Consider the following 14879-nt stretch of genomic DNA (forward strand, 5'->3'; position numbering starts at 1 on the left):
AGCAGCAACCAACTAAAGTAATCACGAGAAAGCCGACTGTTTGGGAAATACACACTTTTCCCTAAGGTCAGGTGGTTGACAGGGGTTCATTGACCAGTCTGTGTGAGTGGGGACTGCCTTCAGCATCCAACAACCATCGACAAGTGGTCAGGGAATACTCATATTCACCTCATAACCAGTGGTTGCCAGGTGGTTGCAGACCAGTCCTTAGGCTTCTGTCACTTGATCCTAAATTGTCGCCATGACTGGCGTCCAAAATGGTCACGTGTCAGCAAAACCTCTATAGGCGTAAGCTGTTTAGCTTAGCACAAAGCCTGGTACAGACTTATTCTGTCAGAGGGTTATAATATCCAGCTAGCATCATCTTTGAAATTCAGTACTCAAAGGATTTTCCATTTTGTGCTAAGCTAAGCTGTGTGCTGGTAAAATCATATCCAACTTATATATTAAAGTGGTATTAATTTTCTCTCTGTTATACCAGATGGTGAATAAGTATTTCCAAAAATGTTAAGCTTTTTCTTTCTTTTAAAGATGGCAACAGCTGTTTAATTAAACCCCATATTGTGACAGTGAACGACAGAGGGACAGAGCAACCTGATGGGTGCTATATGCTTATTGTTCAAAGTTTATAGTCACAAGAGAAAAAAATCCTCAAACCAACTGTATTTCCTTCCCGATTCCCTGCCTGAAGTATTTAAAGGCTAATTACTAAACCCTAAAACCCATCAGAATGTGTGAATATAAATAAATATTTTCTCAAGCACTGTTGGCATATCTTTTACTCATGAGTTCTGGCAACATAAGCTGAGGGTTACTTCACTCAGATGAGTTACAGTATATGTTCCTGAACATTTGTGTTCCTAAGTCTTGTTCAGTGGTTAATGTGAGCTTTGTTCACCACAAGCCATGCAGTCACATTATTTTTCTTTATTTCATGAGTGTTCGATGGGAGAGGGGCACAGAAATGCCATACAATACAGCAAGCGTTTCCTATTTCCCGTTAATGGGACAAAAGCTTTTGGCCAGATGTGGATTATTCTCTTTTCTCCCTCTGTGCTCAGAGAAGAAACGACCCTGCTAGAAAAAAAAAAAAATGGGCTGGTGAGGAAACTGCCCGGAAAAGTGTGTGAAAGTGTTGAAAAACCAGGGCAATCACGCTCCACCTCTCGTGGAGCTTAAGTAAATACGGACCACACTGGCTTGCATCTCTGACACAAATCATCCACGACCCCACCGGGCACACACACACACACACACACACACACACACTTCATTTAGTACACTCGTGTCACACCCGAGTCAGACACACGAACACACATAATCAAATGAGAAAAAATTACAGAGACAAGAGCAACAGAACGCATTTGTGACTCTGAGGCGCCATAAAGAACATCAGAACCACATAAACATTTTATTAATGTTTTTCCTGTGATCAAAGGCACTGCAGTCATGCTTCTGCATTCACTGTCAACTGTCACGAGCTGTGCAGGAGGAATTATTTCTCAAAAGAAACCTTAGAAATGAAGAGCAAATGCATCCCCCAAAAAATGAGGAGTGTATTTTTCAGCTTGGCTAGCACTGGAGGAAATTTGAAGAAAGCACCACAGGAGATCATTGTTTTCCCCATGACTAATACAATGGGGTGGGGGGTGGGGGGCTGGGACCACAGCCTTACTCTCTGTTGTGGTACATGAGCTGAGTAACATTTGTTTTGTGCTTGTTTCTAGGACAAATAACTCACTTAATCCAAAACTTAATGATTTGCTGCTGGTGTTAATCAGCGGCAGCGAGTCCTAAACTGTCAAACTGAATTTGAAACATCATTGTCAGAAGATTTGAGTTTGTTCTCACACGATATCACTGTAATTGGTATTAATGTATAATTTAATCCAAATAATGCTTATTATTCTTCTACTCACCACCAAAATGTGATCTAAGAGTACAGAAACACTGCGTCTTTGACAAGAATGACTCATCCGAGTTTTTTCTTTTTTTTGTATTCGCAAATCTCCATGGAGATTTCTGTTTATAGTTTCAACCACTACTCCTCTTTTTTTCATGCCCTCAAAGATTACTACAAACTCTGCAAAATGAAATTGATCAGATTTTCAGACTGCAGAGCAGATGGTCCGGCACGGCAACACGAGGACAAGTATGTTTTAGTTGGAGCTGCCAGGCAGGAGGAAGGCAGAAAGACCACAGAGACGTTTTATGGATGTAGTGAAGGAGGACGTGCACAAGGTTGTTGTGACACAAAGATGTGCCAGAGATAGGGTGAGATGGAGGCAAATCACCCACTGTGGCAACGCCTAAAGGGAGCAGCCGAAAGAAGAAGTAGTTCTCAAAAACAGCTCTAATCCAGTTGGCCTTCATTAGGTTAAAAAAATAAGCTAAATCTGACACGGATATGGTTCTGTTTGGGAGCTAATGAGTAACAGTTGAGAAATTTCACATTTTACATTAGAAATGACTTTTTCTTTTTCTTTGTTTATGGCACTTGGACCAATAGCTGCAGTGTTAACCACGAATACAGAAGCAAAGAGAAACATGTCAAACTTTATGAAATGCACTTTGATGTTGCATTCAAATGCTTTTGCTAAATACAGTTAATGGTACTGTAGATTATATATTAAAGGACGCGACATTAAGATAAACTCACTTGGAACAAGGCAATATGGCTGTTTGAATTTTGACACCGATGCTTTGGATGCTTTAAAGCTGGAAACAGTTACATTCTTCCTTAAACTCTCCACTGAACCTTTAACTATTAACATTTTCCATTACTGTGGTTTAAAACTGACGTCTTCGTACACTGTAACTCGTTGGACTGAGACAATTTGCCTAACATTTATGGTATTTGACAATTAAAACTGATTCCTGCAGAGATGACAGTAACTGAGATGGTTGCAGTATCTGTGAACTCTCTGCTCCCTCTGATTACTTGGAGCCTTCACGGTGAAGCAGTGCATGACCGTGTCCGTGGTTTGCGTCTGCTTTCGGGATTGGCTCAGAATTTAGGCGCAGGAACGCAGAACAGACCTCAAGCCTGGCCACCGAAATGACCCGTAGCACCTTTTGCAAACACGGTGATCAGGTTCACTTTACACCGCTCAAGGGAGCTGGCACTTCAGGCGTGACACACTCACATTTCTCTCTCATTCTTCAACAGCCCCAACACGACCACCTTCGCATAATATTCACCGGGTACCATTTGCAGACAGAATCACGGCTTTCAACGTGTGCTGTATTCCTTTACACCCGTCACTCTGCACCATCTCAAAACTGACAATTTAACGATTTTACCAGCTTCCTATGAAACTCCCAGTGCACGGTGGGAAATGACAGATTTGAAGTCCAGCAGGAGAGCTACATTATAGAAGGCTTGACAGGGCCTAGCTGGATTTTTTTCCTCCTCCTGCCTTGCCACTGCATTGCTGGCAGGGAGAAGCCTCTCATTCAGAGCACAGGAGACAGGATTTCAACCGTCATGGCCATTTTGGATCCTGGTATTGTAAATCACAACTAGCAATAAAATATAATTACAAACCATCAAAACCATAAGCTGAGCTACCCGTGGTTTGGGGAAGTTTAATTATCATCTGATGGTGCAAAAAAGAATATAAGGCCAAATTTGGAGGCAGCTTCAGCTATAAAAGCTCAGGACATAAATGCTATTGAATGTGCAGTCCCTTTGCAACTATGCAGCATTTTCTGATTTTCCTAAATGTTTTTGCTGCTAGACCCATAAAAACTAATATGCCACTTAAAGCAAGAGCGAATGATGAGAAACATTTAGAGTATGAGATATTTTCGATCGTAAAAAAACAGGAATTCTTACCATCCCAGCTCTCCTGGCAATGACTGTGTGGAACTGCCCATCCGAAACTTTTATCATGGTCATCAATTTATAAGTTCCACTTCCCAAGTTAAAAGAGAAGCGCATCTGTCCCTCGAAGATCTCCAAAGCCAGGAACTCCGCCTTGTCTCCGGTCTGGTTATCGTGGTTGTATAAAAGCAGCGCGTTGCTCTTCAGGGTAGCAAACTTGATATATATGTAGTTATTGTTGGGATCCAGAGACGGAAACTCCATGTAGGAGAGCTCCTCAAAGCCATAGCTGTTCAACTCGCAGTGCTTGCCGAAAACCCCTGAGGAAAAAAACAGACCGAAAGTGGAATCACGGAGGAAGCCAATGAATGATTCACAGTGCTGCTGTGATAAAAATATCTACAGATAAAACAGAATCTTTATCAAGCAGCATTATCTGCTTTGTATATAGAAGTAACAAAGCAGATATCGTAGCTGTGTGATCACAGTCTTGCAAAAGACTCTTCAAAAAGTTGAAAACTTTTTTTTCTTGCATCAACTGGAGACTACTTCTGAGGACAGCAATACAACACATGAAAAATGGAGACAAAAAATGAAATGACAGTTTCCACATTTGTTTAAGAAATCAAGGGTTAAGAATGAAATAGCTGCTGGGAGAGTGCACATCTGAATTTGTCCATCTTGCTTTTCAATTTAGCGGGACTCTGTAATACCCTGAAAGTTTCCTACTATTACTTACCAAATGGACAATGACAGTAATATCCATCCACTCGATTCTGACAGGACCCGCCATTAAAACACGGGTTACACTCACAGTGATTGATGATGGAATCACACGTTTTGCCTGGGTTCACAGAACAACACAAATTAAAATGGATGGGGTGGCAGACAACACAGGAAAACCCCAAAGGGAACACAGTTCACTTTCCCCACAGGCCAAGTCATGCACGCCTTTCATCGCCTCACAGCTGAGAAATGCACTGCAAAAAAAGATCCATTTAACTACGTACTACACCTTTAAATCTCATTCAAGTTCAAACAGCAATACGATAAAAGTGAAAACTGTAAGTTCACCTGTTTCAATGCAGTTTCACAAAGCTATTTTGGAAATAGCATTGCTTGCCCAAGATGATATCATTTGACCAAAAACAACATCTTGAAACTTTTATAGGAAAAAAAGAAATGATCTCATTCAACTGGCAGATTCCTCTCACTAGGAATAATCAGATTTTCAAACTCATTGCAAATTATGTTTGGACGAGGCTGGGTTTTTTTTTTTTTTTTTTGGTTTTGTTTTGTTTGTTTGGGTTTTTTTTTGCAGTGCAGAAAGGCAAATAGTTGGAATGTACACAAATGGCCACCATACATACAAGCAAACATATACATGAAGTTTAAACATCACGATAAGGAATGCGACACTGATAATACAAATAATACACTGGCTTCGAGAGAACAAACAGTTCATGAGTGGTTAAATAGAAAAAGATTGACAACGAACTTTTGAAAATGCATTTTATGCTGTAAATCTTGAGACAAGTTGCTTAATGGAGATAGATTCTGCTGCCAAACACCAGTTGTGGAAACAGGAAGTTGAAAGTTCACCAGAAGGGCATGAAAACTACTGTAAGTCAATAGGTGCGTTTCTGCAGGAGGGTCATTTATCTTGATGAAACCTAAAGATTTGTGGTCATTTTTTATCATCATAATAAAAAAGGACAGTAATGACTTGACTTGAGGCAAATTGCCTGCTACAGCCGGCTTTGAAAATGTCTTTCAGATGCTACAGTCAGAGGCCGAACAACATACAAGGTCCAAATGACCGTTCTAAGTAATTCCACTTAAAATCCACTCCCATTTTATCAAGGGTAATAATGAAGCATATTCATTAGATTTCCAAATTAAAAGGCCTGATTGGATCTGTTATAAAGCTGCTCATTTGTCATGCAGCTCAAAACCCTGCCAAATGAGAAATCCTTGATTAAGAAATCCCTGTGTATACAGTTGGATCAGAAATGTATCTGTGTGTGGCCAGAGTTGCATGCACACGAACGCACACAATGAAATGCGATAGTGGTGAACTGCGTGTGGAGCCTAGACTCAAGTCCTGACTACGGTCAGCTTCGCATCATCCTCTTTATTAAAGCAAACATGGCGGGCTGATATGCATCACAGCTGATACCCCCCGCCCCCCAAACAGCAATCCAAAAATCTAACTGTTTTTGGCAGCGATGCTTGTATGCTATGGCTACAACACCTCCTGGAAACATTCAGAAGCAAATATTTTCATTGGACCTAAAGTCATGTGTGTGACTCCAGTATTGTGGGAGTTTTAATGCGCGCATGTGTGCGTGTCCCCACGTGCTTTTTTCCGAGCCTAACACGAGTGGCTTTGAGGTCAGACATAAAATGTGACTCCTGCGTGTGTAGTACCTGCAAAGCCGGATTTACAGAGACAGTTGAAACCGCCTGGGAAATTCTGGCACAGCGCCCCGTTCTTGCAGGGATTGGAAAGGCATTCATTGACATCCCTCTCACAGGCCTTGCCGGTGAAACCTTCTGGACAGGTGCAGGAGAAATCCCCCACCAGATTATGGCAGGTGCCGCCATTGTGGCAGGGCGATGGCTGGCACTCATCGATGTCAGTCTCACACAGAGGTCCTGTGTATCCTGGCCTGCAGCTGCAGGCGTAGGGCTGCAGGGGGTGGTTGGAAACAAGGATCACTGGGACGCTTTCTTCTGTCTTCATATCAGGCCCGACACTGAGACGCCTCTTGCAGCTGCCTCCATTCTGGCACGGGTTGCGTGTGCAAGGATCATGGTCCACCGCATCTATTTGCACCCCGCTCTGTCTATATAAAATGTCTTTGATACTCTGGAAGAATGTGGCCACGCCACTCGGGTTGACATATTGTCCGTGGCCGCGTTTCACAGCTGCCATCACGAAAGTCTGATTGTTGAGCTCAAACGCTCCATAAAGCAGCACCCCTGTGCCTAGTCCTGCTAGCTGAGAGTTGGCAATGCGTAGGAAGCTGAGGTAGTGGTTGGTGAGGAAGCTTTTGACTCCATCAGAGTGGAGTCGGATGAGTATGCTGTTATCCACCGTAGCATTGTTGAAGCCCATGAAGAGGACTTTGGCTGTGTTACTAACTGACCCGTGGACACCATCGCTGCTGCGGATGGTTAGGTCAAACGTTCCATCTGTTGAGCGAGCTTTAGAGTTGAGGTTGCACGTTCCAGTTGGGATACTAAACAGACCTGAAGATGGAGGTATAAGGGAACAGTGGAACCTGTCCTGAATATCCGGGTCTTGGGGTCTGACGTCTCCCAAAGAACCACCAGGAAACATGTTTCCAAAGTAGTGGACCAAGATTTCCATGGACCTGGGCTCTGAAGGGTTGTCATTCTGATCATTTATTTTCACGTGAACTGTTCCTGTGGAGGACATTTGCGGCACGCCAGAATCCTTGATCACAACAGAGAGGTAGAAATCACTAATCTGCTCTCTGTCAATCTCCCGACTTGTGGTTAAGACTCCAGCTGGACTGAGGCTGAAGTAGCTTTTGGCAGAGCCAGAATTGAGGAGGCTATATAGAAAAGGGCCTTGGTTGGGTGGTAGATCTGGGTCAGAGGCTGTCAGTGTTGTGACTGCAGTGCCAGCTCTCTGGTTCTCCATGACCTCAGCGTAGGTTTTAGTTAAAGTCGGGCCGTTATCATTGATATCTTCAAGATTCACAATTACCGTGGTGCTTCCGGTTGCGGGAGGTGTGCCAGTATCCACAGCGAGAATCGTCAGATTATACACAGGAATTGTTTCTCTGTCTAGCTCTGCAGCCACAGACACTTGGCCAGTTTTTGCATTGATAGTAAAAATATTTTTATCAGACTCAGGAGCTATGGAGTAGGAAAATCTGCTCCAGCTTGGGACAGAGTCCGAGTCTTCAGCACTCACAAAAGTCACCAGACCACCGGGTGAGAGACCTTCACTGACCTGGACATCATAAAGTTCATTAGTAAAAACAGGCGGATCGTTTGCATCGAGAATAGTGATATTCACAAACACCTCATCAATATCTGCCCCACGGATGCTTCCTGCGTTCTTGGCTAACACTTTCAGTGAAACCTTCTCCTCTTTCTCACGATCCAGGGTACCTGTGACATAAATCTGGCCCGTCCTCTTGTTGATGCCAAAGCCCTTCTTTCTGCTCCTACCAAAAATGAGGTAGTAAACTACTCCATCTTCTCCTTGGTCTCGATCACTGGCAAATACTTCCCCTACCACTGTTCCTTTTGGAGCAGCTTCTGAGATTTCAAAGTAGTACTGTTTGGAGACAAAGCGCGGCACGTATTCGTTGGCTCCCTTTAGCTGAATGTTGACGTTGGCGAAGCTGCAGCGCTCTTCGTCTGGGACATTGAAGGCCTTGACTGTTAAATGGTAGACCTGCTTAGCCTCATAATCCAAGAAGCCCTGGGTGGTGATGGTGCCCGTGTTCGGGTCAATAACAAAGAGGTCACTGTCTGACGATTGAATCACATAAGCCATGACTGCGTTAGCTCCCGAATCAAGGTCTGTAGCATTCAGTTTGATCACGGTGGTGCCACTGGGAACGTTCTCCTGCACAATGGGGAAGTACTCATCAGGATCAAACACAGGAGGGTTGTCGTTCACATCAGTCACGTGTACTGTGACGGAGACGTAGCTTGTTTTTGCAATCCAACCACCGTCAGTGGCTGAAACCCTAAGCTCATGCTGTTGCTTTTCTTCAAAGTCCAGAGGGTGAGCTAATGATAACACTCCAGTTCTACTGTTAAGTGCAAACAGACCCTTGTCGTTGCCTGAAGTAATATTGTACGTGATAAGGCCATTCATTTCTTTGTCTTTGTCTCTTGCAGACAGGGTCCTTATTGCTGTTCCCACAGCAAGGCTTTCAGGTACAGTAGCTGAGATTTGGCTTTGCGAGAACTCGGGTGTGTGGTGGTTTTCCTCCGTAACTGCTATACTCACCGTCGTCTGTGCAGACAACGGAGGATTTCCTTTGTCGCTTGCAGTGATTTTAATCTGGAAAATTTTATTCATATCTGATGTAAGCGAAGAGGCAACAGTAATCCATCCACTTGTTTTATCTAGTTTGAATTTACTAGAGCTATTTCCACCTGTCATTAGGTACTCTACCTCGGAATTAAGGCCAAAATCTTTCTTGTCCTGAGCTACAACCCTGAGCAGTCGGGTGCCAACTTTTACACTTTTAGTGACAGGTGTAAAGTAGCTGGGGGAATTAAACTCAGGGGGATTATCATTGCTGTCTACAATGTTCACAATAACTGTTGTCTCACTCATCAAAGGCTTGAGTGCTCGGTCTGAGGCTGTCACAATGAAGCTGTGGCGGTTTATATTTATACTGCTAGCACCTGTTGAGTTCTGATATTTTAACTGCTGCTTTACAAATATCTCTCCAGTGCTGGCATTAATTCTAAAATACTCTGACTGGGATCGGATGAAATAGAAAATTTTGCCATTGAAATCCTCGTCGGGATCAGTGGCAGACACCCGTGTGACCAGAGAGCCCACCTCTGTGAGCTCAGGATAGTCCAGATAGTAAGATGGTCGACTAAATCTGGGGGCATTATCATTAATATCAGTTATGAATACGGTGACATCTGTGCTTACTGTCCAGCCACTGTCATGGGCGGACACTTTGACAATGTAGTGATTAGTGTCTTCTCTATTGAGTGGCCTGCTAATTGTTATGTCTCCTGTGTTTGGATTAATATTGAATGGAAGGCTGGTATCTGTAATTGAATATCGGCTAATGGCATTTGAACCGGCATCCTCGTCAGTGGTGGTGACTCTGGTGACAGTGTAACCCACAGGGGCGTTTTCAGCCACTGTAGCACTGAAGATCTTGGAAAACCTGGGGGCATTGTCATTCACATCCAGTACGTTGATTAGTACTTTGACTATTGTGTTTTTGGGTGGCAAACCGCGGTCAGTGGCTTTGACTTTCAAAGTGTACAGAGCCACCTTCTCCCGGTCCAGTGGCCTGGTGGTTCGTATTTCACCGGTGGCTCGATTGATGCTGAAACTGTTCTCTTTGTTGCCCTCAATGATGGCATATTCCAGCTGTCCATTTGGCCCACTATCCAGATCAACGGCAGAGACCATGAGCACCCCCTTGGGTGGAAGATTCTCCAATATCTCAGCATGGAATGGATCCTTATCAAATACTGGGTGATTGTCATTCACATCCAGCACAGTTATTTCCAATTTCTCATAAGAGGAGTAAGGTGGGAAGCCCTGATCTCTGGCCTCAATCCAGAGGACATACTTCTGTATGTGTTCATAATCCAGTGGATGTCTGATAGACAACTTGCCTGACAGCTGGTCGATATGAAAAGCATTATCCAGGTTCCCACTGGCAATGTAATATGACAGCGGCCCGCCTCTCATAGAAGACCCGGTCACAGTTGTAACAATGTGGTTGCTTGGCTGGCTTTCAGGGAATGTGAACGCACGTTCCCTCAGCTTAATGACAGGGAAGTTTCCTCCAGTAACAAATCGAACAGTCACGGTAGTCGTATCTGTTTTGGGATTAGCTCCGCCGTCTTTTACTCGAACTGTAAGTGTAACTTCTGAATTTCCAGTTAGCCTCTCATTGGCAGTGATGGCACCTCTGACTGGGTCGATCTTGAATTTCTCAGCGTTGCGGCCCATCAAGGAGTAGTGTAGCTGGGCGTTTGAACCAGAGTCCTCATCAGTGACAGTAACGGCAAAGACCAAGGACCCTGAAGACATAAATGTGAATGAATGAGTCTTTGGCACAGTGATTTAGCAGACTAATTACTTATGTAGAAATTATTAAAAATAGAGTTTATTTTAGCACGTTCTGACATAGTTAAAATATTAAGCTATGCCTAATAACACAGTATAATGACAGAGAGAAAAGGTGCACACCACAACTTTTATTTAGCACCTTTTAATGCATGTGCTCACCTGCTGCAGTAGAGGCGGGGATGTGGGTGACATAGGGGTGGTGGTGGAAACGTGGGGGGTTGTCATTAATGTCGGCCACTGTCACAGACACAGTAGCAGAACTGGACAAGCCCTCGGGCTGGCCTCCATCTGTTGCCACTACCAGCAGCTGGTAATTGGCCCTGTCTTCTCGGTCCAGCAGGGAGCTGGTGATAATCTGTCCTGTAGCTGGGTTGATGGAGAACTGACCGTGTCCTCCGGTCAGGCTGTAGCTGTAGGATAAACACAGAAGGACATGTTTTAGTGAAACCTTTGAGATAAAAACAAAAACAAAAACAAAGACTGCATACCAATTTGATGATGATAATGATGCTGTATCAGGAATTTTTGCAGTCATCTCTAATACAAATCAATATTATTCATTGGTGTTATTGAATATCTTTTATTATTCTTTATTGAAACAGCAATTTTGAATTCATCCACACATAATTTCCTGGGGATTATTAAAGTATTCTGATTCTGACATCTAATACTTGCATGACTTAACACAGTCTATACAGACTGTAGTTATATAGTCTGCTACTCTGCACTGACTGAAGCACCTTGTTCAGTGCCACAAAGTTGCCTATAGAGGGCACTGTTTCAAGGTTCACATTAGCACAGTGAGAGGGGAATATGGTCAGAGATGGTCCCCACACTACACTGCAGTCACATCAAATCAGTGACATATTTAACTAAAGTGTCCATTTGCTTTAACGCTCTGTGGGGTCTAGGCTGCATTCTCCAGAATCATGCATTTGATTTATCTTCCTCATTGTTATATTTGTTATTGTGTAATCCAAAAATGACAAGAATTTTAATAGTTATAAAAATACATGGTATAGAAAGCAAACAAAAAATACATAATATCAGGTCAAGACTCAGGGGGCTAAAATCTTTTACTTTCAAACAAATATCAGGTTTCACCCTGTATCTCCCGAGTCTCCAGCAGGACCCAGACATAAATGTAAACTGACACATAAATGTACACACCAGTGCATATTTTGAAAAGGTTTCTTGAAAAAGCATCCCCCTCCAGAGATGGAATGACAAATTGCTGAACAACGTGTGAATGCAGTGCGGGTGCAAAGCTTATTTGGACATTGAAAACAATGTAAACTGTCCACAGATGCTTGTGGTCAGAACATAGTCCAGAGACAAGTCCAAGCTCGGGACTTACATTTAACGGGCTGTGAAAATCAAAACTAATAACTATTTGTAACCAGTTCTGGGCCCCGAACCCCTGATGGGTACATCTCGTTCTGTCATAGACAATTAACATCCTCATTACTATGTTTTGGGAAACTGGAGCACGCTGCGGTACCCCCCAATGTGTACCCAGTGGGGCTGCCGAAGAAAGAGAAGGGGCTGGACTTGAGTCAGTGTCCGGCCTGAGAGAGACTGGCCAGAAACTCTTACAAGCTTCCCCATGGAGGGGCTTGTGAGCGTGAAAAAGCTTGAAAATCGCAACCCAAAACAATGACTTTGGGTTTTGACTATGACGCTACACTCCGTGACTAAATTCCTATCGTCCATTGCAACATTGGTCTGGAATTTTACAGAGCTGGAAGTGAGGTAAAGCGTTTTACTGTATGGCCCCAAAAGGGTATTTTCACACCAGGGTATGAAATCAGAGCATGAAATCAAACTGAAGCTGGCCTGACTGTGGAACTCAGTAGTTGCTGGGACCTTATAGAGTGACATCTTATAAGAAGTTGCTTCATTGACATATAGTTTTTCTTTTACTCTATTTGATATTTCATGTTCTTTAGAAAAAGAGCTTTGGGAAAACTCGGATTTTCCAAGTCAGTTCAGGGAATTTCAAACTTCAACTATCTGAATATGTTTGAGTGGTTTCATTTTATGAATCCTGTTCAAAAGAGCCATTTCCCACTTTGAATGATCAGAATATCTACAGCACACCAGGGGTCCCACTGACTGCAATAAGTTGGAGTCTGGTTGGAATAAACAACTGAAAATGAAAAAGAATACCTTATAACACCATTAACTCCCACGTCTGCATCAGAGCTGTTGACCAAAAGCACATCTGTCCCAGTTGGGGCATCCTCCATGATGGTGGTGTGAAAGATAGAAGAAGTGAAAACGGGGACGTTATCGTTAACGTCATCCACCATAACCGTTACCGTCCCTGTCCCACTCAGTGATGGAGTGCCTGGAGGTGGAAGAAAGGGAAAAAAAACATGACTGACAGTAGCAGTTTACTTCTCCTTGAGTGATCACCTTAAAGAGAAGTGAAGGAGAAACTGACTCACTTGTTGGGACAGAAACAACTCATTAACCTTTCAGCTCGCCCGACAAACCGAATATGGAGATTATTCCAAGTGACAGAATTACAAACTCTGTTTTTGTGGGGACACGTGAGTGCCATTAAGTCCCCTTCTGACTTAAGACACATGATTTATTGTACATGACTTGTCATTTGCAGCAAGATTCACATTGAAGCAATTCATATTCCTGCAAAGGCTCGACCACAATGTTCCTGCTGCATTTAATTCAAGAAAATGTCTTTAGTCGTGGGTATGCACTTTCCACGGGTTGTACTGTCACATCAACGCACATCAGCGAAAAACACATCAAAGGGGCTCAATGTCTCTGAAACCAAATCTTTCAGGCGTCCTTCCTGGGGTCTTGGACGCTCACCGATTTAATCTCCACAGAGAGGTATCTATTTTAAGGTGCGCGGCACTGTGTGAGATATTCGAGCGAGAAGAAGTGCTATTTTCAGCAAAAATCCGACCGTTTTTTTTTCCCAGAGCAGGTGACGAAACACGGTTTGCTGTGACCCGGGGGGATGGATTTAAATCAATAGCAGATGAAAACGAGCCGCAATGCAGAAAAACCTGAACAGAAAAAAGACATTCAGGCATCTGCCTTGCTTGAGCTGCCCTTTATAATCCATCCCTAAAAGGCACAGCGAACTGCTTAATCTATATTCCAAACATAAGCGCGAGTTTTCAGGCTTGTTACTGAAAGTCACAATATGGGATCTGGAGACATCCTTAAAAGCTTGATGCTATTTTGAGTTCTTAATGATTTCCATATGGTTTACAGTATGAATAATACAAGGACAGAGAGCACCTGAGGAATGAAAAAAGCTGAGATGTGAAAGCCGTAGGAGCTATTTTTCCCACCTCTTACATGTAGTTGTTCCCTCCTGTAGCTCTCTTCAGGAATCTGTGTGAATATGTCAACTATAATACAACCAAATAAAAACATACACGATCCCGATCTTGTGTCTCATGTCCCTGTGTACTCAGCTGCTCAAAACATCAGATACTTGAACTTGTGTACCGTGGAGGCCTGGATTAATAAGAGATAATAAAAAACATTTGGATGGTGGCCACCAAGATTCTCTCTTAATGCTCTTAAATAAAGAATCAGAGAAAAGTGGGTGCCGAGGGGTGGAGGGTCAGAAAGAAAGCTAGAGGGATTCTATGGCTTTATTGCGCAGCCAGCATGGATTAGTTATAAATATGAGGAAATCAGGCCAACATGCTGTTATATTTTGCACCAGTTCTTCTCATTTGGAAGTCAGATGAAACATCTTTGCTGCTGCAGTCTCCCGAGATTATACACGAGTGCTGTTGACACAATGATGTTTTTCAGTCATATTTATACGCCACTAAAAGATTGTGTCAGAGGTTTATTCCTGTTAAAAGGGAGTTTTTCCCTTCCCACTGTCACCAAAGCGATTGCTCACAGGGTGTCATCTGATTGTTGGGGTTTCTCTGTTTTCTCTGTATTATTGTGGGTTTTTTAGTTTACAATATGAAGAGCCTTGAGGCAATTGTTGTTGTGATTTCACGCTATATAAATAAAACTGAATATCAATTGCTACTACCTTATCAGTATGAAAAGCAATATAATTTAGAGACCTGTACGTTACATGCAAATCGGAGCTCCCTGCAAACTATGCTCAAACTACTTAAGAGTGTGTGTGTTTGTGTGTTTGAGCACAAAAAAAATCCTCCACAGGCTCTACAGCTGCTGGGGAATTGCTGACACTGAGTTCTGGGTCCTTGCGGG

General features: G+C 43.1%; 1 protein-coding gene across 1 annotated transcript in view; it reads right to left on the minus strand.

The window, feature by feature from the left end:
- fat4 (FAT atypical cadherin 4) overlaps positions 1–14879 on the minus strand; it is a 100330-nt gene that overhangs the window by 13712 nt on the left and 71739 nt on the right. The window contains exons 7-11 of the mRNA XM_063493417.1: positions 12825–13005; positions 10815–11065; positions 6257–10606; positions 4566–4670; positions 3839–4146 (exon numbers count right to left, since the gene is read on the minus strand). Of these exons, the coding sequence (XP_063349487.1) occupies positions 3839–4146; positions 4566–4670; positions 6257–10606; positions 10815–11065; positions 12825–13005 (5195 nt within the window). The remainder of the gene's footprint in view (positions 1–3838; positions 4147–4565; positions 4671–6256; positions 10607–10814; positions 11066–12824; positions 13006–14879) is intronic.

This window comes from Pelmatolapia mariae, linkage group LG2, assembly GCF_036321145.2.
Source record: "Pelmatolapia mariae isolate MD_Pm_ZW linkage group LG2, Pm_UMD_F_2, whole genome shotgun sequence".
NCBI lineage: Eukaryota > Metazoa > Chordata > Actinopteri > Cichliformes > Cichlidae > Pelmatolapia > Pelmatolapia mariae.